This window comes from Haliotis cracherodii, unplaced genomic scaffold, assembly GCF_022045235.1.
Source record: "Haliotis cracherodii isolate W230 unplaced genomic scaffold, xgHalCrac1.p SCAF_16, whole genome shotgun sequence".
NCBI lineage: Eukaryota > Metazoa > Mollusca > Gastropoda > Lepetellida > Haliotidae > Haliotis > Haliotis cracherodii.
The window spans coordinates 29204171-29231171 of NW_027266271.1; the positions used below are offsets into that span (position 1 = coordinate 29204171).

At 44.3% G+C, this 27001-nt stretch overlaps 3 protein-coding genes across 3 annotated transcripts in view; 2 read left to right on the forward strand and 1 right to left on the reverse strand.

Annotated features, from left to right (window-relative positions):
- Positions 1-395: 395 nt before the first annotated feature.
- On the reverse strand, positions 396-1058 carry LOC139463670 (germ cell nuclear acidic protein-like). The gene has a single exon (XM_071244927.1). It carries the CDS (start codon positions 1056-1058, stop codon positions 396-398), a length of 663 nt encoding a protein of 220 aa, XP_071101028.1.
- Positions 1059-3496: 2438 nt separating this feature from the next.
- On the forward strand, positions 3497-10138 carry LOC139463671 (mucin-2-like). Its single transcript, XM_071244928.1, has 6 exons — positions 3497-3643; positions 3953-4046; positions 5148-5858; positions 8071-8195; positions 8431-9152; positions 9292-10138. Exons 1-6 carry the CDS (start codon positions 3497-3499, stop codon positions 10136-10138), a joined length of 2646 nt encoding a protein of 881 aa, XP_071101029.1.
- Positions 10139-15902: 5764 nt separating this feature from the next.
- Positions 15903-27001, forward strand: part of LOC139464053 (homeobox protein Mohawk-like) — a 59718-nt gene continuing 48619 nt past the window's right edge. The window contains exon 1 of the mRNA XM_071245579.1: positions 15903-16513. Coding sequence (XP_071101680.1) covers positions 16236-16513 — 278 coding nt within the window. The 5' untranslated portion in view covers positions 15903-16235. The remainder of the gene's footprint in view (positions 16514-27001) is intronic.

Here is a 27001-nt window from a genome sequence, read left to right on the forward strand (position 1 = left end):
AAACGTAATCATACCCCCAAGTGATATACGGCAAAACCGGGCGAAAACGCGATGTAGGGTACCATACTTTGAAAGGCTGTAACAACAAGTTCGTCCCAACTTTTTTCTTGTTAACATTCAAAATCATGTTTAGTATGTTTATGGGCTTTAAAAAAATTAAGTGGGGTTTGGATGTGGGGGGGGGGGGGTGCTCGTGGGTCATACCTAGCCCACGGCCTAGAACAGTACAATGAAATAAACGGAAATGAACTATATAAGGAAACTGTACCTTATACAAGGCGGAAATTGTTTTACGCAAAACATAATATTATATTTATTAGAAATGAAATATTCCTCAAGTGTGTTTTATGTTTGGCAAAGCACGCAAACACTTGCAATATCGAAACTTTACAGTGCTAGAGATCTTCCACGGACGCCAACACGCGATTTATTGAGAGACCGTGACTGGATGAACGGAGGAATGTATCGGCCCCTCTTGGTACCCACATGATGTGGGCCACACCCCTGACATCAGTCAACACTACATCCATGTCTTCAGTCCACAGTACACCCTTGTGTTCAGTCCACACTACACCCTTGTCTTCAGTCCACACTACACCCTTGTTTTCATTCCACAGTAGACCCTCGTTTTCAGTCCACACTACACCCTTGTCCTCAGTTCGCACTACACGCTTGTCTTCAGTCCACACTACACCCTCGTCTTCAGTCCACAGTAGACCCTCGTCTTCAGTCCACAGTACACCATTGACATCAGTCCACTGCACACCTTTGCCTTCAGTTTGCACTACACCCTTGTCTTCAGTCCACACTACACCCTTGTCTTCAGTCCACACTACATCCTTGTCTTCAGTCCACACTACACCCTTTTCTTCAGTCCTCACTACACCCTTGTCTTCAGTCCGCACTACACCCTCGTATTCAGTCCACAGTACACCCTCATCTTCAGTCCACAGTACACCCTTGTCTTCAGTCCACACTACACTCTTGTCTTCAGCCCACACTACACCCTTGTCTTCAGTCCACACTACACCCTTGTCTTCAGTCCACACTACACCCATGTCTTCAGTCCACACTACACCCTTGTCTTCAGTCCACAGTACACCCTCGTCTTCAGTCCACACTACATCCTTGTCTTCAGTCCAGTGAGTGAGTGAGTGAGTTTTGTTTTACGCCGCTTTTAGCAATATTCCAGCAATATCACGGCGGGGGACACCAGAAATGGGCTTCACACATTGTACCCATGTCGGGAATCGAACCCGGGTCTTCGGCGTGACGAGCGAACGCTTTAACCACTAGGCTACCCGACCGCCCCCGGTCCAGTCAGTAACAGAAATGGGTCAAAGCGCACGCCTCGTTAACAGCAATGACACGGTCAAAGTGCGCGACTCGGTAACAGCAATGACACTGTCTAAGTGCACGCCTCGATAACAGCAGTGGCACGGTCAAAATGCACACTTGATAACAGCAATGGCACGGTCAAAATGCACGCCTTGGTAACAGGAATGGCACGGTCAAAGCGGTGCCCGCCTTGGTAACAACAATGACATGGTCGGTAAAAGCAATGGCATGGTCAAAGTCCACGCCTCGGTAACAGCAATGGCACGGTCAAAGTGGTGCACGCCTCGGTTACAGCAATGGCACTGTCAAACTGCACGCCTCCATAACAGGAATAACACGGTCAAAGTGCACGCCTCGGTCACAGCAATCGCACGGTCAAAGTGAACGCCTCGGTAATGGCAATGACACGGTTAAGGGGCACTCGATAACAGGAATAAAACCAACCAACAGCAATGGCACGGTCAAAGTGCACGTCTCGGTAACAGCAATGGCACGGTCAAAGTGCACGCCTCGATAACAGCAATGGCACTGTCAAAGTTCACGTCTCGTTAACAGCAATGCCACTGTCAAAGTGCATGCCTCGGTAACAGCAATGACACGGTCAGAGAGCACAGTCAGTGCCCCGGTAACTGCAATGGCACGGAAATCAAACCTAGTTAATAGCACGATAACGATAATGACAATGTTATCACAACTTGTAAATGACGCGGGAACGTTTAGCAGCAAGGTAAAAGTTCATAGTTCACGGTTCACGGTTACTATATTTGTACGTTAATTCTGCCCATTGCCGACTTCCAGTGGGGACCAAGCTGACATGTTGATCCAGGTACTTCTGGACTCTCTCAAGCAGTTGATCCAAGGCAGTCCGGTCTCCTGCTGGAGCAAGCCTCCAATATGTTGAATTGGTCCCTTCTTGGAGATACACTGGTAATCCTTGGCCCAGTCTCCCAGAAGGGATTAGCCGCTACCACTTACAGTTGGTCTCCAGATAGCGATCCTTCCCCAATCACCCTGATGCCTCTTGTAGACAGCAAGCTTCTGACACCGAGACCCGGGGAAACACTGCCGGGGAATACACTCTACCTACATTTAATCTCCCGATAAACAAGCACGCCCCTTGCCCCGGTCTATGAATAGAGAAATAGTCACACACCCCGAGGCCCGGTCTACTGTGGAGAAACAATCACACATTCGCAGATCCGGTCTCATAATGGAGAAATACTCACAAGCCCTAAGACCCGGTCTCGTAATGGTGAAACACTCACACATCCTTTGATCAGGAATCTTGGTGGAGAAATCCCGTAGACCGAATCTTTTGATGAACACAAACCCTGAAGCCCAGTCTTATGGTGAACGCTAGAGGTTCTGGTTCTTAGTGGAGACAAATCGTTTGGACATGAGTCCGTTGCTTCAACTGTGACATACCATTAGCACCTGTATCCTGTTTTAGTGCTGACAGACCATCAGTACCTGTGTCCTACTGGAGACAGGCGGCTAGCATATGTGTCTTAGCGTAAACAGACGGTTAGCACCTTTGTCGTGTGTCTTAGTGGAGACGGGCGGTTAGCACCTTTGTCGTGTGTCTTAGCGGAGACAGGCGGTTAGCACCTTTGTCGTGTGTCTTAGCGGAGACAGGCGGTTAGCACCTTTGTCGTGTGTCTTAGCGGAGACGGGCTGTTAGCACCTTTGTCGTGTGTCTTAGCGGAGACGGGCGGTAAGCACCTTTGTCGTGTGCCTTAGCGGAGACGGGCGGTTAGCACCTTTGTCGTGTGTCTTAGCGGAGACGGGCGGTTAGCACCTTTGTCGTGTGTCTTAGCGGAGACGGGCGGTTAGCACCTTTGTCGTATGTCTTAGTGGAGACAGGCGGTTAGCACCTTTGTCGTATGTCTTAGTGGAGACGGCCGGTTAGCACCTTTGTCGTATGTCTTAGTGATGGCTGAAATATTCTCAGCCTAAAACAAAGGATGCACAGAACTCCCTTGACAGTTTGAATGTATTAAACACAAGACGTTATACTTGCAGGCTGCATTTGAATCAAATACACAACCAGGCAGCATATTTCTTCAGGCATCAAGTGGACAGTGCTAATGAAAAATGGACAAAATTGTCGATGTAATCAAGTATCTCCAACTGAAACATCTTACTCCATCAGCCATCAATGCGGACATGGCATCAGCTGCTGAGGGAGATGCTCTTTCCCTTGCCACTGTTAAGAAGAGGACAGTGGAGTTCAAGAGGGGAGGAGAGAGCATTCGAAGATTACCCAAGATCAGGAACACCTTCCACTGCCACCACTAAGGAGATGGTGATAAAATCCGAAATGATTATGGATGATCTACGACACATCACACGCCATGCCGATGCAGCTCTCGGGAGAGAATAGAGACCATTCTGAGGAATTAAAGTATTTAGCATGCTGGGTTCCAAGGCTTCCGACTCCAGGTCAGAAATGCTCCAGGCTCATCATCTTCGGTGAGAACTTATGCCGTTTTGAAGCAGACCCTGTTGAGTTTGTTGAGCGATTTGTAACCATAGATGAGGAGATTTCGGTTCACCAATATCAGCCAGCGACTAAACAACCAATCAGTGGAGACGTCTTCCGTCTCCTCCTCAGAAGAAAGTGAAGTCCGTTCAATCAGCTGGCAAGGTGGTGGCTTGGGTTTTCTTGGAATCCAAAGGAATCCTACTGGTGGACTACTTCCAGAAAGGTCAGACCATCAATGGCCACTGGTATGATAACGTATTCTCCTTATGGAACAAAATATTAAGGCTAAACGCCGGGGAACCTCGCCGGTAAATATTTTTGTTCTGGTGTCTATTTGTTGTTTAACGCCGTACTCAGCAATATTCCAGCTACATGACTGCGGTCCGTAAATAATCGAATCTTGACCACACAATCCAATGATTGACGTCATGAGCATCGATCCACGCAATTGGGAAACGATGACATGCATTAACCAAGTCAGCAAGCCTGACAAGCCTATCCCGTTAGTCGCCTCTTACGACAAGCATAGTTGCCTTTAACGCAAGCATGAGTTGCGGGGGACTAATTCTACCCCGGATCTTCACGGGTCTTTAAATATTTTACAAGATACCATGTTTCGTAATGGATATTTTACAAATATACCAAGTTTCATAGTGGAGTGTATATTCAGTTAATATACATACACATCAGTGGGAATTTAAACAGTTCATAAAACAGTTTCCCAATACTATTCTGATCAAGATGTACTTCACACAGCAAAGTTGTGCTCTCGTCACGAAGACGTCCTTCTGAGCGGCAAGCATAATCTGATTCATTCACCCCGACCCTGTTAAAGAAAACCACTTGTCAGCTGATAAGTCCATGTCACGTGATACAGCCGTGTTAAGACCAAGACAAATCAATTACACAGGGGCAAGGAAAAAACACAGGTTGGGTCCTTTTGAAGCAAGAGAGGTGACCATGACCTTGTTTAGCAAGCGGAACATACAATATCGCGTGATTTGGGTACATGAAATAAACTAGGACTCTCCAACGCCTTAACCTACTCCTCATATAATCTCTGGTTACACACATGCATTAACACGATATCCGGTATCATATCAACAAGCAACAAAACTCAAAGATAGGAGTTTTACTGCTTTCCCTGGGACGATAATGTACATGGAAATTGTGTCCATATCAGGTTTGCATTGTTTGTGAAAAATGGTGCTTGGTATTGGAATCGCGTTAAAGAAAGTTGATGCAACCGCGATTTCGAATAACGTAAACGAAAGCGTACACTAAGTTGTTGAATGTTGTCCAATATATACACGTGATCACACAGGCTTCAGGGACACAGAGGAGATGTGGAGCACATTACACAGCCGGCAGCATTCTTCCTCTACTCCACCCGCCTACCACCCTACTCTATCCGCCTACCACCCTAATCCATCTGCTTTCAACCCTACTCCACCCACTGGTCACCCTACTCCACCCACCTACCACCCCACTCCATCCGCCGATCACCCTAAAACACCCGACTTCCAGCCTACTCCATCTGCCTTCAACCCTACTCCACCCGCCTACCACCCTACTCCATCTGCTTTCAACCCTACTCCAATAACCTACCACCCTACTCCTCCCGACGATCACCCTAAAACACCCGACTTCCAGCCTACTCCATCTGCCTTCAACCCTACTCCACCTACTTACCGGCCTAGTCCATCCGCCTTCAACCCTACTCCACCCGCTTACCACTCTACTCCTCCTGCCTACCGGCCTACTCCATCTGCCTTCAACCCTGCTCCACCCGCTTACCGGCCTACTCCATCTGCCTTCAACACTACTCCACCCGCCTACCACCCTACTCCACCTGCCTATCGGCCTACTCCACCTGCCTTCAACCTTACTCCATCCGCCTACCGGCCTACTCCATCCGCCTACTACCCTACTTCGTCCGCCTACCGGCCTACTCCATCCGCCTTCAACCCTACTCCATCCGCCTACCGACCTACTCCACCCGCCTACTCCATCCGCCTACTCCACCCGCCTACCGGTCTACTCCATCTGCCTTCAACCCTACTCCATCTGCTTTCAACCCTACTCCACCCACCGGTCACCCTACTCCACCCAACTACCACCCCACGCCATCCGCCGATCACCCTAAAACACCCGACTTCCAGCCTATTCCATCTGCCTTCAACCCTACTCCACCCGCCTTCAACCCTACTCCACCCGCCTACCACCCTACTCCATCCCCCTACCACCCTACTCCATCCCCCTACCACCCTACTCCATCCTCCGATCACCTTACTCCACACGCCTACCACCCTACTCCGTCTGCCGATCACCCTACACCCGCCGACCTCCGCCACAGCAATGCTCTGCCCATCACTGGGCCATTCATAACACCACAGAAAAGTGTCGTGAAGCTTTCCAACTCATTTTGCCACAGTCATCAAGTCACCCTGCACTCATACCATGTTCTGCGACAGTCTGGTCACCACTGGACCCCACGATCACAGTCCTCTTCGGTTGTTTGCAGTAATAAATTCATTGTTTGCCCAAACCCTCTCCAGGTCCATCACATTTCTATAAACGTTCAGGTGGACCAAGAATATTGGCAATTATCGGTATCCCATTTATCACAAATTATAGCCCGCGGCGAACAGTTTTCAAAAACAAAGAATGATACAAAAACATGAAATAATCAATTATTTCAATTTGTTCAGAAAAATCCCGGATCTCCTGGGAAAATGATCTCAAATGACATTGATGTATTCCAGTGATAGTAATCTGAGACACCCTTGGCAGGGAGCCTTTCTTCTCGTCCCACAGGCTGCAATTACACGCTGTGAAAGACACGAATTGCTGACTGCCTATCTCCACCTCAACAATACATATTTCAGGATATATGTAATAAATCTTAAGGTAATAAGTTGCGCAGTGCTCTGTCATGCGACCTTAACACGGCGACAGAACGTACAGACTTCCATCCAACGTCGCTTTCAGCACGACTCATGGGACACTGTATTCACATACGTGTCAGGAGACCTTGTATGCACATGCGTGTCAGGAGACCTTGTATTCACATGCGTGTCAGGAGACCTTGTATGCACATGCGTGTCAGGAGACCTTGTACTCACATGCGTGTCAGGAGACCTTGTATTCACATGCGTGTCAGGAGACCTTGTATTCACATGCGTGTCAGGAGACCTTGTATTCACATGCGTGTCAGGAGACCTTGTATTCACATGCGAGTCAGGAGAACTTGTACTCACATGCGAGTAAAGGGATCTTGTATTCCGTGCGAGTCAGGGGAACTTGTACTCACATGCGAGTCAGGGGACCTTGTACTCACATGCGAGTCAGGGGACCTTGTACTCACATGCGAGTCAGGGGACCTTGTATTCTGTGCGAGTCAGGGGACATTGTATTTTCATGCGAGTCCGGGGACCTTGTATTCCGTGCGAGTGAGGGGACCTTGTATTCACATGCGAGTCAGGGGTCCTTGTATTCCGCGCGAGTCAGGGGACCTTGTGTTCCGTGCGAGTCAGGGGACCTTGTATTCCGTGCGAGTCAGGGGACCTTGTATTCCGTGCGAGTCAGGGGACCTTGTATTCACATGCGAGTCAGGGGGCCTTGTATTCCGTGCGAGTCAGGGGACCTTGTATTTTACCTGTGTGAAATGGGACCTAGTATTTTACACGTGAGTCAGGGTACCTTGTATTTTACATGTGAGTCAGAGGACCTTGTATTTTGTATTCTATATGACAGTCAGAGGGTTTTTGGAAATCCGATATGTTAAAGGATGATTAGTCACACTTTTCCAATTACATCACAAAAACGTTTGTGACTAAATACGATAAGCCGTTCACATGACATCCATATGAATATCACGTTATTATCACACACACCAACCTCTGTGCTTTTACATGTTAATGGACATACACATTAATACATATCCCTAACACGATAGTGATCGCACGAACGCACGCACACACACACACACACACACACACACACACACACACACACACACACACACACACACACACACACACACACACACTCATACACAATAAACACACCCTCTTATACACATCTACACACAGATACAGACAAGCCTATGAGCACAACACGATACTAACCACAAACACCAACCAATGCCACGTAACACCGCACTCTCATTATCTATTGGTAGATGAACACTGCCCCAGATCATGTGACACCACTCTCCTTAGATCATGTGACACTGCAATCCCCAGATCAGGTAACACTGCACTCCCCAGATCATGTGACACCAGTCTCCCCAGATCATGTGACACCACTCTTCCCAGATCATGTAACACCACTCTCCCCAGATCATGTGACACCACTCTCCCCAGATCATGTGAGACCACTCTCCCAAGATCATGTAACACTGCATTCCCCGGATCATGTGACACCAGTCTCTCCAGATCATGTGACACAACTCTCCCCAGATCATGTGACACTGCACTCCCCAGATCATGTAACACTGCACTCCCCAGATCATGTGACACAACTCTCTCCAGATCATGTGACACAACTCTCCCCAGATCATGCAACACCACTCTCCCCAGATCATGTGACACTGCACTCCTCAGATCGGTGACACCATTCTCCCCAGATCAGGTAACACCACTCTCCCTAGATCATGTGACACCACTCTTCCCAGATCATGTGACACCACTCTCCCTAGATCATGTGACACCACTCTTCCCAGATCATGTGACACCACTCTCCCCAGATCATGTGACACCACTCTCCCCAGATCATGTGACACTGCACTCCTCAGGTCGGTGACACCACTCTCCCCAGATCATGCAACACCATTCTCCCCAGATCATGTGACACCACTCTTCCCAGATCATGTAACACCATTCTCCCCAGATCATATGACATCACTCTCCTCAGATCATGCAACACCACTCTTCCCAGATCATATGATATCACTCTCCCCAGATCATGTAACACCATTCTCCCCAGATCATGTGACACCACTCTCCCCAGATCATGCAACACCACTCTCCCCAGATCATGTGACACTGCACTCCCCAGATCATGTGACACCACACTCACCAGGTCATGTGACGCCACTCTCCCCAGATCATGTGACACAACTCTCCCCAGATCATGTGACACTGCACTCCCCAGATCATGTAACACTGCACTCCCCGGATCATGTGACACAACTCTCTCCAGATCATGTGACACAACTCTCCCCAGATCATGCAACACCACTCTCCCCAGATCATGTGACACAACTCTCCCCAGATCATGCAACACCACTCTCCCCAGATCATGTGACACTGCACTCCTCAGATCGGTGACACCATTCTCCCCAGATCAGGTAACACCACTCTCCCTAGATCATGTGACACCACTCTTCCCAGATCATGTGACACCACTCTCCCTAGATCATGTGACACCACTCTTCCCAGATCATGTGACACCACTCTCCCCAGATCATGTGACACCACTCTCCCCAGATCATGTGACACTGCACTCCTCAGATCGGTGACACCACTCTCCCCAGATCATGCAACACCATTCTCCCCAGATCATGTGACACCACTCTTCCCAGATCATGTAACACCATTCTCCCCAGATCATATGACATCACTCTCCTCAGATCATGCAACACCACTCTCCCCAGATCATGTGACACCACTCTCCCCAGATCATGTAACACCATTCTCCCCAGATCATATGACATCACTCTCCTCAGATCATGCAACACCACTCTTCCCAGATCATATGACATCACTCTCCCCAGATCATGTAACACCACTCTCCCCAGATCATGTGACACCACTCTCCCCAGATCATGCAACACCACTCTCCCCAGATCATGTGACACTGCACTCCACAGATCAGGTAACACCAGTCTCCCCAGATCATGTGAAACAGCTCTCCTCAGATAATGTGACACCAGCCTCCCCAGGTCATGTGACACAACTCTCCCCAGATCATGTGACACCAGTCTCCCCAGGTCATGTGACGCCACTCTCCACAGTTCACGTGACACCTCTCTCCCAAGATCATGTGACACTGCACTCCCCAAATCAGGTAAACCCAGTCTCCCTAGTTCATGTAACACCACTCTCCATAGATCATGTAATACCAGTCTCCCCAGGTCATGTGACACCACTCTCCCCAGATCATGCGACAAAGCTCTCCCCAGATCATGTAGCACTGCACTCCCTAGATCATGTGACACCATTCTCCCCAGGAAACGTGACACTGCACTCCCCAGATCATGTGACACCAGTCTCTCCAGATCATGTGACATCACTCTCCCAGATCATGTGACACTGCACTCCCCAGATCAGGTAACAGCACTCTCTCCAGATCATGTGACACCACTCTCCCCAGATCAAGTGACACCGCACTCCCCAGATCATATGACATCACTCTCCTCAGATCATGCAACACCACTCTCCCCAGATCATATGACATCACTCTCCTCAGATCATGCAACACCACTCTCCCCAGATCAAGTGACACCACTCTCCCCAGATCATATGACATCACTCTCCCCAGATCATGTGACACCGCACTCCCCAGATCATATGACATCACTCTCCCAAGATCATGCAACACCACTCTCCCTAGATCATATGACATCACTCTCCCCAGATCATGTGACACCACTCTCCCCAGATCATATGACATCACTCTCCCCAGATCATGCAACACCACTCTCCCCAGATCATATGACATCACTCTCCTGAGATCATGTGACACCGCACACCCCAGATCATGTGACACCATTCTCCTGAGATCATGTAACACTGCACTCCTCAGATCATGTGACACCACTCTTCCCAGATCATATGACATCACTCTCCCCAGATCAGAGATCAAAAGAACAGTCTAATGTACTGAAAATCAGTGTCTAACTGTGACGTAGCTAAGGCATTTTATAAGTTTTGGCACCTTTGAAGATATGAATTTCGAAACAATTTTGCGAGGGCACGAGGCCTAGCCGTGCGGGATCAGTAGCCATATCTGCGCTCGTAGACCTTTGCGCCTTGAAACCTTCTCCACAAATCAAAATAGTTAGATTTGGCCGAAATATGTTTGAATTGTTACCTTGTTTCGTTGTGTCGCTGTGTGTACATCTGACTACACTTCTTAACGTTCTGACAGGACAGACCGACAGTCAACAACGTCTGACCGTGGCCGTGACGTCTCATAGACTAGGGTTAGAGTAGCTTCCCTTTGACAAAGGGCAATTACTCTAGCGCACAGACCGGTGGATGGATTGCCGCGAAAGGCTCGCTAAATACAATGTTAATTCCTAATGCAGGATATTTACCATCCCCAAACACACTCGCGTGATAACCCCTCTCTCTCTCTCTCTCTCTCTCTCTCTCTCTCTCTCTCTCTCTCTCTCTCTCTCTCTCTCTCTCTCTCTCTATCTATCTCTGTATATATATATATATATATATACGTCATAGTTTCCTAAGTGTTATGACGTCACGTAACTATATGTTACTACTTCATGTCCGTTATTCAGTTATGGCCTGATGAGTTGAAAGCGCTAGCCTATCAAAACTGTGTTCAATCTTACTCCACGTATTTAACTATTACTATATATATATATATATATATATATATATATATATATATATATATATATATATATATATAAATGATATATAATCCTCAAGAATGCTGCAGCTTCACACTGAAGCATTATCCTGACAATGATTTGGAAATTTATGTCGTTACAGCTTTAAAATGAGGCATCATCACACCAATGCTTCACCGTGTTTTTCGTTCCAGCTTCAAAATGAGGTATTATCCCAAAAATGGTTCTGAATGTTATGCCCCTCCAACTTAAAGATAAGGAATTATTCCACCAATGGTTCAGAATATTACCCACTTTAACATAAAGTATGTTACCTACAGTGTTTCAAAGTGTTATATGCCCAGCTTCAAAATGAGGCAAAGTTACATCAATGCTTCAGAGTGTTTTGAGTTCTAGCTAAATCAATGAGGTGTTACCCCAATAATGTTTCAAAATGTCACGTCGTACCAGCTTCAACACGAAGCATTATCCTGACGATGCTTCAGACGTTGAAATTGTGCAAGCCTCAAACTGGAGCATTATCCCAACTATGCTTCATAGTGTTATACCGTTCCAGTTTCAAAATGAGGCATCGTCACATCAATGGTTCAGAATGCCAACTCGTTCCAGCTTAAAAAAATGAAGCATTATCCCATCTATGCCCCAGAGTTTTATGTCGTACCAGCTTTAAAATGAAGTTTATCCCAACAATGCTTTGGAATATTATGTCATCCTAGCTTCAAAATGAGGATATGCTTCAGAGTGTTTTTCGTTCCAACTTCAAAATGGTTCAGAGTGTTCGGTCGTTGCAGCTTAAAAAATGAAGCCTTATCCCAAAAATGCGTCACAGTGTTATTATGTCATACCAGCTACAGCATTATCCCAAAATGCTGAAGAATGTGTTGATGTTTTAGCTTCAAACTGAAGCATTCATTATACGTATTCCACCTGAAAAAAAAGAAGTATTATCGTAACAATCCCTCAGGGTGTTATGACATTCCAGCTTCAAATGAGGTATAATCCTAGGATTGCTTCAGAATGTTTTATTGCTTAACAATGTTATGTCGAAAGAGCTTCAACATGAAGCTCTAAACTTGAAGCCTTATCGAAACAATGCTGTGCACTGTTATGTCGGACCAGCAACAGCACGAAGCATTATCCGAAAACGCTTCAACGTGAGGCATCCTAACATCAATGCTTCGCAATATATCGTCATCATAACATTACTTGTTAATGTATACAAAATGAATTGAGGCTCCAGATCGGTTTCTGTATTATGCTTTGTTCTCGCAATAATCCTGAATTATGCATTGTTCTGTATATATATGTATGTGCAAAAGTTCTCAAACTTTCGTCAGTCCGACCAAATGCGAAATTAACAGAATTAAATCGCTTCTCTAGCAATTTCTGTTTTATGGTATACAACAAGAGAAGGAGGTATATTGTACATAAACACCCACAGGGGGGCAGGGTAAAAAACATGAAAATGACTCATTATAACGGATAGTTATAAACATTAATATACACAATGGAATACAACTGTGGCTTCATGTCACACGTGTATCGTATTGGGTAATGTATCTGCATGGCATAGTGTGAAATATGGAATGAATTTTGGAAGGGAATACTGGAATGGAATTTGGAATGAGACAAATGGGACATACCCTATTTACAAACAAGTCTCCAATCTTATATGCTGAGACAGTTTATAAACGGCTGTCATCAATATTTGGCAGGTAAGGTAAAGGACGTGGTGTCAGCTTCTCTCCTCCACCATTGCCCACATTTTTTATGAGTTTGTTTTTTTGCTGTTCAGCGCCGCGCTCCGCAATATTCCAGCTTTATGACGGCGCTCTGTAAATAATCGAATCTGGTCCAGATAATCCAGTGATTGACATTGTTAAAGTAGGTAGCGTCTGGCACAGTGAAGTGGCGTTTGGCATCATCTGTGGTTGAACATGTAGAGCATAGTCTCTGATGTAATTGGGTGGGTGGTTTGGTATGTCTTCTAAGTTCTATGGTTAATTAGTAGTTACTTAATCTTAGCTAAGAAAAGTGCACTCGATATTTTTACAGTGACTGAAATAGGGTTCAACTTTTAATTTTATTTAATTTTTAACTACCCTGTATGTCCTAAGGCTGTGCCTTTAGTTGCATTAGCATCTTGAAGAGATTCTTTGAAGAGGGGGTCGGATTTAGACTTTATTGTCTCTTTAAATGTTGGAGACAGAATATCTGAATTAATTATAAAATTGTGTTTTCCTTCCTAAGCATGATTTGAGCTGGTAAACTCATCCTAATCGTTTATTCACCTAATATGTACTTTCAGCAAAAGCGTTCTGAAACATGTTTTTTGAAGAACCAACTTGGTGGCAGAAATTTGTTCTTTTTATTAGTATTAAGATAGGGGGAGAGAATCCTAGTTTTGCTCGGCTTGTCCAGTTGTATGTTGTTTTGCTGCCTGACACCTAACATAGAATTACAAATTCTGAGCTGAAGTTTATTTATTTGTTATGTTTATTATCGTGAAAAAAGCTATCTGTAATGTCTATCCATTTTCATAACATGTTACACAGTAGACTTGCACAAGTCTCTTCGTCAGTTGGGGGTGCTGTTTCCATGAGCTGTTAATTCAGGTTATTGTATCCATAGGGGTCTGTACAGCACAGGTTTTGCTTTCTGTGTGAGATGAATATATTCCGATTTTGTCATTCCAAAATCGGTCTTCAGCAACCCATGCTTACCGTAAAAAGCGACTATGCTTGTCGTAAGACGCGACTAACAGGATCGGGTGGTCAGGCTCGCTGACTTGGTTGATGCATGTCATTGATCCCAATTGCGTGGATCGATGATCATGATGTCATTCACTGGATTGTCTGGTCCAGACTCGATTATTTACAGAGCGCCGCCATATAGCTGAAATATTGCTGAGTGCGGCGTTAAACAACAAACAAACAAACAAACAAACAAACATTCCAAACTCCATTCTATACTTTACACTCTGCCGATACGCATCGCTACAAAGTGTTTCGCTACAGCCCTTGGCGACGAGGCCCGGAGACGCATCTTACTGGCTGACATTCATGTGATGCCGGTTTCCATAAGCACCTTCACTTTCCGCAAATCGTAAAGGAAACGTATGACCAACAGCCTGCAACTGAAGCTACAGGTTCACTATTGTGCATGGCAGAGCCTCATCGGAACAACGGAACATTGTCCTGCGAGGCATCATACACACCCTACCAGGACAATAGACACACGTGTATTTATATATAAAATTGTTCAGAGTATGATATATAGGCAACTTAACACACCTGTCTACGGAAATGCTAAAAACACGCACAGTTATTGACTGTACGCGATGACAGCGCTCATCTGGACGTTCCGCGGCCGAAGCCAGACTGTTGTCGGGCCAGCCTGCAGGTGGCCTTGTGTGTCGGTAGAGCTCACGTTTACGTAACCGTTACACAGTGACACAGATATCGATCCATGCACTCACAGATTGGATAATGGCAATGGTTGTTGAACTTGACTGAAATTCCAGTTTCCTTTTAAACCGCGCAGTGTAAATATGTTCCGCAATGCAGTTTCAGTCATTATTGATTACATTCGAGATCATGCAGTATTTGAATAATGACAATTCTAAAAGTACATCGTTGAAAGCAAAGCACGGTTAATGTCACGCCACATACTCAGCGGACCCGTGAAGATCCGGGGTAGAAAGGGTCTTCGGCAACCCATGCTTACCTACCGTAAAAGGCGACTATGCTTGTCGTAAGAGGCGACTAACGGGATCGGGTGGATCGATGCTCATGATATTAATCACTGGATTTTCTGGTCCAGACTCGATTATTTACAGAGCGCCGTCATATAGCTGAGATATTGCTGAGTGCGGCGTTAAACAAGAAACAAACATCAGCAGCAACAATGTATTGACTCGGTGTCGAATAGGAAAGAGTACAGTCGACCTTCCTTGTTCCAAACTTACTCACATTACCGGACTACAACCTGTCGTACAACCAGATCACGTGACGTCTATTGTATGTTGTTGATTATGCATGAAGGGATGACGGACAACACATTGAAATATAAATGGAGGTCATACACGCTGTTATTGACCCCTTGTAATCTGGTCAGTGCACAAATGTCACACAGGCAGATGTGGATACCATACATTTAATTCAATAGGATAAATATTTTAATACGTTGTTAATATTTTAAATTTGTTGTTCTATATATATATATATATATATATATATATATATATATATATATATATATGTGTGTGTGTGTGTGTGTGTGTGTGTGTGTGTGTGTGTCCACATTGACTCTGAATAAAATATCAAATAATTCAAGATAGAATATCGGTTCCATAAGGCGATATCATCCAGTGAATCCCGCGAGATCTCGCCTCCGTCTGCAACTGTGTTGTGTGTATATATACTCCAGAAGGTAGTGTTTCTAATATAGCGGTTTCCCTCAGTCGCCGAGTGGTTTATACGCTGTCCGCTCTCAACTGTCGAGGGCTGGGAAAATCAATTCAGATGTATACGTTGGAGACGTCAATCAAACCGACTGCGCGCATACTGTCATTTCATTGGCTGCGAGATGCGTTACGTCGATTCGTGTGTTACTATGTAGCGTATCTTGGCTTGGCGTAAGCCACCAGACCATGTGTTGAAGCGGCCGGTGTTTTCACCGGAGATCTCTGGGAAGACTTTGTACGGTGTTTTGACTTGTGTGTGTGTGTATCACAGTACGGAACTACCACCTAAACTTGCTGACCACAGCATACACTGGATAATCTATACAGAAGCCGATGTAAGAGGCCAGATGGAGGGGTCAGGAATTTTGTCCGAGAGGGCAGGTCCCATTTCCCGACCCTCGGGCTTGGATACAGGCACCCCAGCGACGGATACCAAGGCTGTTTTTTATAGTGAAACTTTAAACATCGTTTCAGGGAAGAATAATCCGGATATTTTACAGATGGAAGAGGACAAAATCAGCGACAATAACAATAACAGTCAGGCTGTAGCAGCAGACGACACATCTTCGGCAGCAGACGGTATCCGGACCAGCGATGGGCGCTCTCTCAGGGCTCGCTCAAGAAGGTAAGCAAATTTGAAGAGCTTTTATACAACAAACACCCTGACTGTTTCGTAGTGACATCACATCTGAAGTAATCCATGGGTTACATGGGTGTCGTTGTTAAGTTTTGGGCGCACTTGGAAGTGTCACAAGCAGCCCCAACCACCACAACCAGCTGATCAAACATCTACAACATGAAGTTTGTTTAAAGATTTCTGTTCCTTAAAAAAGTCAGGCTTATTGATACCAAATTATATCAATATCAATAGTAGCACGTGCACCTTTGTAATATTTGACCCACAGATCGGAACGAGACATTAAACACGAACTGAAGACGTGATGAAATCAGCTGTTCCGTCTTATAAAATCATTCTCGTGGATATAAATATGTTTTACGTATCTATGTTGAATTGCTTTACATTTGTCATGTCGAGTTTGTTAATTCTGGTAGTGACCATAACCTTTCAATGATGCACTATACCGCAAGGGCTGTGTAATGTGGATCTTAACAAAGAAATAGTGCGCCGCGCCGATCAGCTGATCGCTCTTTCGGCGGATACCCGCGCTTTGGCGAGAGGGCGGGCGGTGTGTCACCAAATGCATCATAGGCTGAACATTCCATGATTATTCTTTACGTATGTTTCCCAGTGACGAATATAATGTACGAAAAAAGGTTTTACGAAAAAAGAACACCCTCCATTGGGCTTTTCTCATTGATTAATAATTGTCAGTTCGGTTTTGAGTGAATCTTGGTGTTTGTGTACATGTTCAAATCAAAATAAAACGCGGGACATTTTGAAACAAAGAACAATAGAGACGACATGTTGGTCGTGGGTGTGGTCATCTCATCTCACATTGACTGCTATGCCCCATGTCACATCTCCTCTTCACATCTATGTCAGTTGTCTGCACGTACATTCTTATATATGTCGCAGAACCGTCATAGCGTTGAAGATTTTTAAACCAACAAATATAACGTTATTGTCATCCTGGTTGTGAATCATTCCACATTGATCGTCGGCAATGTCATCTCTGTTGACGTAAGCTTAAATCCCGATTCTTCCCTGACCACGCAGGACATAAGCCGGATGACATCATGTTGATGTCATGTAAATGCAACCAGGACGAAATAACAAAATATGTTTTGCTTTGATTTGAAGTTGAAAGTTGGCAACTCTCCCACAGTGAAGCCATGTCTTTGTGTAGATTAATGGTACAGACACAACCATCTGTCACGAGATTCAGTCAGCCATGCAATTAAATATACGTTGAGTAATTATTTTCGACTTCCAGCAATGCGTCACGTACAACACCAGCCGTTTGTTCAAATTATTTTATTTACCAGAACTACAGTAGGAACTTGTTCAGTATTGCTTGCCAGTGAGATCAGACACGATGGAGTGCGTGTTGCCCCGTCATACCCACATTGACAGTATCATCAGGATCAGACGTATTAGCATGATGACGGGCGTGAGAAAACACTGACTCGCCACTTCCGCGTACATCGTTTTACATCGTGTGTGTATATTGCCAGCACTTGCATCGTATAATTACTTCGACATTTACATATATTTACAGAGCGATGTCCTAGCCAATAAACTTAAGTTGATAGTTTAGGGAAACGTTGAACAAATATATACAAATAATATTTGGTTAATTGAGCGGGAGAGCTGTAGATGAATATATTCATGTTGAATAAGAAAATCAAGGATAAAATTGTGAGTAAGTTGACGGCTAGGATTCATTAATCACAATTACTGGAGAAACGAGGCCACGCCAACCCTTAAGTCGCCAATATTTGCCTAATCATCAATGACTGCAGGGTGAGTGAACGACCTTCAACTGAACGTCTTCCTCGCATACACCTCTATCTGGAACATGTCAGAGATGCTGTATTTCGTGCCAGTTGTTATGCGTGAAGGAAGCTGTTCAGTTTATGGACCTTTGGCGGTTGTTTTATGTGCATTTAAGTCTTTGAATCTGAAACGTATTATCAAAATATAATATTTATTAACACCATCATGCTATACATGACAGTGAGTTTTATGTCCACATTGATTATCCTTTGTATACTAAAGAATCTTGACTGAATAGATGTGGCTGGATAAATGAATGTCCAACTAAAGATCGATACTGAAATCATACTAATCGTTGAAGCCAGCGTTTATCCCATCTTTATTAATCAAGTAAGCTAATATTATGTCGGACATAATCAATAAATATAACAATGTCAAACACGATGAATTACTTAATTATTGCTTATTACAATCTTCTGAGGTCCATATCGATATTAAATGAGCCGTTTATTCTGGTCCAAGTAGGTTTTGATCTGTCCCTGGCCCTTGCATCATCGATCCGTTCCCCGGGCCGCCAGTAAGATGGACACATTCAGCGAGACAAGACCATTCAACCGTGAAGCGGATAGCAAAGCTTAATTCACTGTTCTCAGAATGTAGCTGTCAAAACATATTCAGTTCATTGTGGAGAGCTGGGGTCGCTGTATCACGGAGAATATTATATATAGCTTCTTTTAACGATCTCCGTCAGTTGGAAAATAATATCACTTGACTGAGTCCCTCTAACTGCGTGGATTATATTTCGTTGGATCAGATATTGTTGATGTGGATGTATGTAGTAAAGCTGATAGTCGGTTCATGGGGTAGTATTAAGTTGTTTAATGTACCAGGTGACCGTGTCCTCATACTAGTGATTCAGCTGCTAGGATGTACACGTATATCATCGTGTATATCTCTTTATCCCACCATGGATCAGCGCTTGTTGTTGGACAGATATAGTATATTCAGCGCTATGAATGTCACTTACTGACTAACACTTACTGTCCCATTGGTGATACACTTCACGCGGTCTCCAATCCCGCTTACGGTGTCTGCCTAGTCTGCCTCACAGCCCCGGAACCCTATTATTTTCCCCCTGGCCCAGCCCTTTCTGTAATGCAAAAGCCCGAAATGGAGAGTCTTTATTTCCCCCAGGATCTTCCATCTCACTGGGGCTACTTTTCAATTAAAATGGAGTTATTTGTTACTGTCAACATTATATATTTCCAGTCAGTTGGTTTGGATTGCAGGTGACCTGTACAAGGTGCAAGTTCACGAGGAACAGTTTGGGAGGTGAAACTTCTTAAACTTTGTGTTCAACGATTATAATGCCACTGCCATGTATGGTGTTCGCGGTGTTCATGATCAATTGCTGACTGTAACTGTGATTAAGATTGCAGGTGTCATGTCAGTAGTGTGTTTGCGAGGGAAGGCGTGCGGAGATAAAAATTTGACTCTTGAGTGTAATGATCGATGATTAAGATTGCAGGTGTCATGTCAGTGTGGTGTTTGCGAGGGAAGGCGTGCGGAGATAAAAAATTGACACTTGAGTGTAATGATCGATGATTATGATTGCAGGTGTCATGTCAGTAGGGTGTTTGCGAGGGAAGGCGTGCGGAGATAAAAAATTGACATTTGAGTGTAATGATCGATGATTATGATTGCAGGTGTCATGTCAGTAGGGTGTTTGCGGGGGAAGGCGTGTGGAGATAAAAATTTGACTCTTTGAGTGTAATGATCGATGATTAAGATTGCAGGTGTCATGTCAGTAGGGTGTTTGCGAGGGACGAGGTGTGGTGACCAGCCCTTGACTTCAGTGTAATGAATGATTATGACTGACAGTATCATACTTTGTAGGTGTGGTCTTCGGCTCTCCGGGAACCAGGGTTGAGTGTTGGGTTAGTGAGTAGGGTGAGGAGCCCCGAGGGTCTGTCGAAGGGGAGAATGTGACGAGTGCTGTTCTCAGTGCTAAAGAGCAAGAAAGGGGCTTGGGGTAGGGGTATCGGTCATACGGGCAATGTTTATCTCCTAGTGTAAGGATCGCTAGGGCGTGGCTGTTGCTGGGGGCTAGAAGGGTGAGGGGGCTCTTGAACTTAGTAATGATTATCAAAGACGTGCTACAAGGTGACTCCCACATCACGGTTCTATATCAGTGCTCGAGTTGTGACATGAGGATGGTATTCAGAACGGGCAGCACTTTTCATAAAACTTCATATCTAATATCAACGATATTTAATGTTATAATGTTATCTCCCTGGCTGATTCAGCATTAAAGGGCAAGAGGTAAGAAGACATGCTTGTCAATGTCAAAGTCTATGAGAGTCTGCTCTTGGAAAGGTTCACCGGAAAGGAAGTGACTGCTGCCTATTCCTCGAGGCAACACTCAGGGCTGTGGGGAGATCTGTCACAGGTATAAAAACGTGCCATGGTTATATCATGACATTTCCAACCACCACGCTAATGGGACAAAACGGGGTTTTGCGGATGCCTTTGAATTACAAGCAATTTACTGAAGAGATTTAAATTCCGCCTTGTCAGCAAGTGTGGTTGTGTGTAAGAGGTGCATGCCTGGAGAGTTGCGTATCACCGATGTTCATTCGGTAGTTGATGATGATGTTTACTAATGGTGTACGCCTCGTCTAGGATCGCCCAGTCCACACTATGAAAGGATTGTGTGTTACTGATGGTACATGTCTAGTGAACATTATGTGCATATCATCAAGTTGGACTGGTCCTGGATGAATGAAGGGAGACTGTTGCACAGGGCGAACACGGGACCCCCCCCCCCCCCCCCCCCCCCCACCACCACCAACACCAACACCAACACCACCTCTCCTGGCCGTGGCTGTCGACACAGCGTATGTTTAGGGCGTTCAGGGGGACAGGGGTCGTGTAAAGGTCAGCATCACTACACTAATGTCAAGCTGTTAAAGGTCTTGTTGAGATTTGTTTAGCACTGACACCTGTAATTGTAGAACAAGATTCCACGTCTCCGTGTGCGACCAGCTCGCCGGGAAGTCAACCTCTCGCTTGTCCCTGTCCGCTCTGTTGTGACTGACACCCGACTATACGGCCCCTGTGGCAGCCTTCGCACACGACATACACAAGCTCTGTATGACATACACAGATCTTTGTTCGACTGTATATTTAACCGCTTACTCTCTCTGTATATCACACACCTATATTACTTGCAATATACATGTATATCACACAGTTACTTGCAATATACATGTATATCACACAGTTACTTGCAATATACATGTATATCACACAGTTACTTGCAATATGCATGTATATCACACAGTTACTTGCAATATGCATGTATATCACACAGTTACTTGCAATATGCATGTATATCACACAGTTACTTGCAATATACATGTATAACACACACTTGTGTTACTTGCAATATACTTACTTGCAGTATAGCATACGATTGCTTGCAATATACACGTGTAGCTTTGGATTGCCTTCAATATACATCTGTGTCATACAACACAAGCTCTTTGTGAATATGTATGAAACATCTTGTGTGGTCTGTTTATCTTCTAGATCAGTCACAGCTGGCTTCGCTCACTGACTTTATTAATGAGATCTGTTTATCTGAGACGTCGGAACTAACATCGTACAAGAAGCATCTTCTGGAGGACCACCAAACATAGTGTGCATAGTGGGACTGTGCAATCATCATCATCATCATCATCATCATCATCACAACACAACACAACATTGCTGCTAAACCTCATACCCTATTTCACCGCTTAACATGATTGGGTCCCGTAGGGAAAGCAATGGCACCAGTAGCCTCGCTCCAAGGCTGTACATAAAGACAAGTCCATGGATTTGTAGTATAATTCTATCCTAATAGGCAAGTCTAGATATGTGGACAATCCAATTTCTTATTCTTGTTCCTATTATTTAAATAATCTACAAATTATGATTTAAACTAATAATTATTGCCTCAGAGACTTGCTAGTTTATGGCACCAGCTGATGTACCTGTTACCGGATGTAGCTGGTGCTGTTGTACACCAGCCACCGGCTGTCCGGTAGACTGTGCTAACATTAGGACACACCCATGCAATCAGCCATGTACCCCGGAGATATGCTGTAACTGCGCCACTGAGCAGAATATGTTTTATTAATGCGGTTAAAACATGCGGTGAAACCTTTCAGTGATCCCGAAGGTTTGGTTGTCGAGTTTTCCCATGGGTCCGACTATTGTGTTGAAACATTTCCCTCCCTACGAGGACATTACCAACGCTGTCAAAAGTAATCCATCACTGATCCCGACTACTGGGGGTTGACGCTGCTTCTGTAAGCCAGATGCTAATTTCATGTAAATATAATCAGGTGTCATATTTCTAGATTTTATACCATGGACATGTCTGCACAATTCCCCGGGGGTAGTCCAGCATGGATTCGCCCTGGCCATGGGCACCATGCACACCAGGAACCGTCCAACTGTGGGGTCGGGTGTTACAGGTGTGCTACCTAGTAGCCACTTCTAAAAGCTACATACAGGTGTGCTACCTAGTAGCCACTTCTACATGTTACATACAGGTATTGCTACATACAGGTCTTGCTACCTACAGGTCTTGCTACCTACAGATATGCCACCTAGAAGCCACTTCTACAGGTTACATACAGGTATTGCTACAAACAGGTCTTGCTACATACAGGTATGCCACCTAGAAGCCACTTCTACAGGTTACATACAGGTATTGCTACATACAGGTATTGCTACATACAGGTATGCCACCTAGAAGCCACTTCTACAGGTTACATACAGGTATTGCTACAAACAGGTCTTGCTACATACAGGTATGCCACCTAGAAGCCACTTCTACAGGTTACATACAGGTATTGCTACATACAGGTATTGCTACATACAGGTATGCGACCTAGAAGCCACTTCTACATGTTACATACAGGTATTGCTACATACAGGTATGCCACCTAGTAGCCACTGCTACATGTTACATACATGTATTGCTACATACAGGTATTGCTACATACAGGTCTTGCTACATACAGGTATGCCACCTAGAAGCCACTTCTACAGGTTACATACAGGTATTGCTACATACAGGTCTTGCTACATACAGGTATGTCACCTAGAAGCCACTTCTACAGGTTACATACAGGTCTTGCTACATACAGGTCTTGCTACATACAGGTATTGCTACATACAGGTAATGCTACACTCAGGTATTGCTACATACAGGTATGCCACCTAGAAGCCACTTCTACAGGTTACATACAGGTCTTGCTACATACAGGTCTTGCTACATACAGGTATTGCTACATACAGGTAATGCTACACTCAGGTATCGCTACATACAGGTATTGCTTCATACAGGAATTGCTACATACATGTATTGCTACCTGCATGTATTGCTACACACAGGAATTGCTACACACAGGAATTGCTACATACAGGAATTGCTACATACAGGATTTGCTACATACAGGTATTGCTATCTGTAGGTATTGCTACATACAGGATTTGCTACATACGGGTATTGCTATCTGCATGTATTGCTTCATACAGGAATTGCTACACACAGGAATTGCTATCTGCATGTATTGCTACACACAGGAATTGCTATCTGCATGTATTGCTACACACAGGAATTGCTACACACAGGAATTGCTACATACAGGAATTGCTACATACAGGATTTGCTACATACAGGTATTGCTATCTGTAGGTATTGCTACATACAGGAATTGCTACATACAGGTATTGCTACCTGCAGGCATTGTTACATACAGGAATTGCTAAATACAGGTATTGCTATCTGCAGGTAGTGCTGTTTTCCAGAATTGTGATAGAACTGAAATATTGTTTAAAGAGATGTAAATCACATGTCCTTGAAATCTGGACGTTTGTTTGTAATTAATAACCTGTAGCAGAGCGTCAAGAAGCTGTCTGGGGCGATAAGCCGCTCACTGGGGACGCAGAAGACACCGCATAATATATATTCAATATTGAGAATGGGATAGGTTTCAGAGTACCTAAGTTAAAAACACGACATTTTACGTGGAGACAGTATAGCAGGGGTGGTGATCATGTGTTGTCGTGTAGGTTAGATGATTGTGATGACTGGGGTGATTGAGGTGATTGAGGTAGACCGATATCGAACTTGTAGTGTGTGAGTGAGTGTGTGAGTGAGTGAGTGAGTGTGGTTTAAGACTACTTTCAGCATTATTCCAGCCATACCACAACAGGCTTCACACACTGTACCCGCGTGCGGAATTGATCGAACCCGTGCCTTCGGTGTGACGAGCGAACACTTCTACCACTGAGCTATCCTCTCGCCGTATCGGACTTCTGAACCAAACGTTTTCCATTGTAAGTTGCAGTTAGGGATATAATGCAGTAAGAGGAATGCGTGAAGCGAGTTTGTAACGTACAGCGAAACATTCCAATTATTACCAAATGTCCAGGTTGGAGAAAGATAGATACCGAATATTATCATATAATTGTTCGGTTTCTCGGCAGGATAACAGATAACAACGATGTCCGTATATGTTACGGATCAATATGTATGTGAAATATAGGTAGGCACTAAGTACTTTCAATGTTGACAAACCAACATGGCGTGGCCCTTGTCTGTCGGTTTAGCTGCTATCGACCCAGTATAGACCATCGGGGATCAGGACACATTACTGGGATAATTGTTATCATTATCAAAATTATAGTAATCCAACATACCGAAAACCATTGTTAGTGAGGCACAGCTGAGGCCCTTTCAAAACGTGTATACACAACAGGGGAGATATTTAAGTGCAGTTTGGCGAGTACGGGCAGGGCATCGGCCTCCGTACCAATTTTCTTTTTGTCTGCATATGGTAGTTACTTCACTGTGTAAGAAAACAAATTTTAGTTGACGTAGTATATTGATACGCATATTCTATAAAAATCAGTTTTTTGGTGCCGTTTCTTGGAAATGGGAATTGGTCGACAAAATTTGATAATGACATTATATGATAACGAGATTACCACGCTTGTGTGTTTTGAAATGTGATGCGCTCTGTTGGCGATTCCGTCAGAAGGCGTCCCGTACTTGACACGCGAGGTTGCGCCGTGGGCTGTGGACAGCCAGGGACTATTTGATAGTGATCTGTGAACGTTCGTTTATAAGAAAAGACCTCTCACATGTGATAATTGCAAATACACTCAGAGCATATTCATGTAGTTGATGATATATATGAAAATTCCAGACTTTCACAACAGCATACATATATTTGATACCTACACAACCCAAGATATGTATTTGATACCTACACAACACAAGACATGGTTTTTGATACCTACACAACACAAGACATGGTATTTGATACCTACACAACCCAAGATATGTATTTGATACCTACACAACACAAGACATGGTTTTTGATACCTACACAACACAAGATATGTATTTGATACCTACACAACACTAGACATGTATTTGATACCTACACAACACAAGACATGTATTTGATACCTACACAACACAAGACATCGATTTGATGCCTACACAACACAAGACGTTTTTGATACCTACACAACCCAAGATATGTATTTGATACCTACACAACACAAGACATGGTATTTGATACCTACACAACCCGAGATATGTATTTGATACCTACACAACACAAGACATGGTATTTGATACCTACACAACCCAAGATATGTATTTGATACCTACACAACACAAGACATGGTTTTTGATACCTACACAACCCGAGATATGTATTTGATACCTACACAACACAAGACATGGTATTTGATACCTACACAACCCAAGATATGTATTTGATACCTACACAACCCAAGATATGTATTTGATACCTACACAACACAAGACATGGTATTTGATACCTACACAACCCGAGACATGTATTTGATACCTACACAACACAAGACATGGTATTTGATACCTACACAACCCAAGATATGTATTTGATACCTACACAACACAAGACATGGTTTTTGATACCTACACAACCCGAGATATGTATTTGATACCTACACAACACTAGACATGTATTTGATACCTACACAGCACAAGACATGTATTTGATACCTACACAACACAAGACATCGATTTGATGCCTACACAACACAAGACGTTTTTGATACCTACACAACACTAGACATGTATTTGATGCCTACATAACACTAGACATGTATTTGATGCCTACACAACACTAGACATGTATTTGATACCTACACAACACAAGACATGTACAGGATAATCCAGTTTACCTAACACTCCTTTGTTACTCGCTGTACATGTGTAAATGTTCGCATCTGCTTATATTAATGTCATTCTAAATTACGCTTCTAGCTATTTTGAGCGACAGTCGTGTATTTTGCATTAGCTGTTGCCACGTGCATATAAGTCTGCGTCTCTTACTGGGCGGCTGGAGGTGACTGCCTGCTCTCGCGAGATATAGCATATACAGCAGCATCGACATCGTCAAAGTACATTATTACGGATAGGTATTCAAACATGGTATTAGCTCTGCACCTCCAATGGTGAGGATAATGATTTCTTCTGATATCGAAAGTTTCTTCTGACAGAAACCTGTTGCATGAATTATGTGAATAGTTATTTAAAAATACCAATTTATCACCCAAAACGCTTTTTTCTAAGGTTTCTAAATGTCATATTCGTAA

Coding starts and splice junctions, on each gene's coding strand:
- LOC139463671 (XM_071244928.1), top strand. CDS start 3,497: ATGCGGACATGGCATCAGCTGCTGAGGGAGATGCTCTTTCCCTTGCCA. Junction 3,644..3,952: donor CTGCCACCACTAAGGAGATG/GTGATAAAATCC, acceptor TCTCCTCCTCAG/AAGAAAGTGAAGTCCGTTCA. Junction 4,047..5,147: donor GGTGGACTACTTCCAGAAAG/GTCAGACCATCA, acceptor GTGATCACACAG/GCTTCAGGGACACAGAGGAG.
- LOC139463670 (XM_071244927.1), bottom strand. CDS start 1,058: ATGGGTGTAGTGTGGACTGAAGACAAGGGTGTAGTGTGGACTGAAGAC.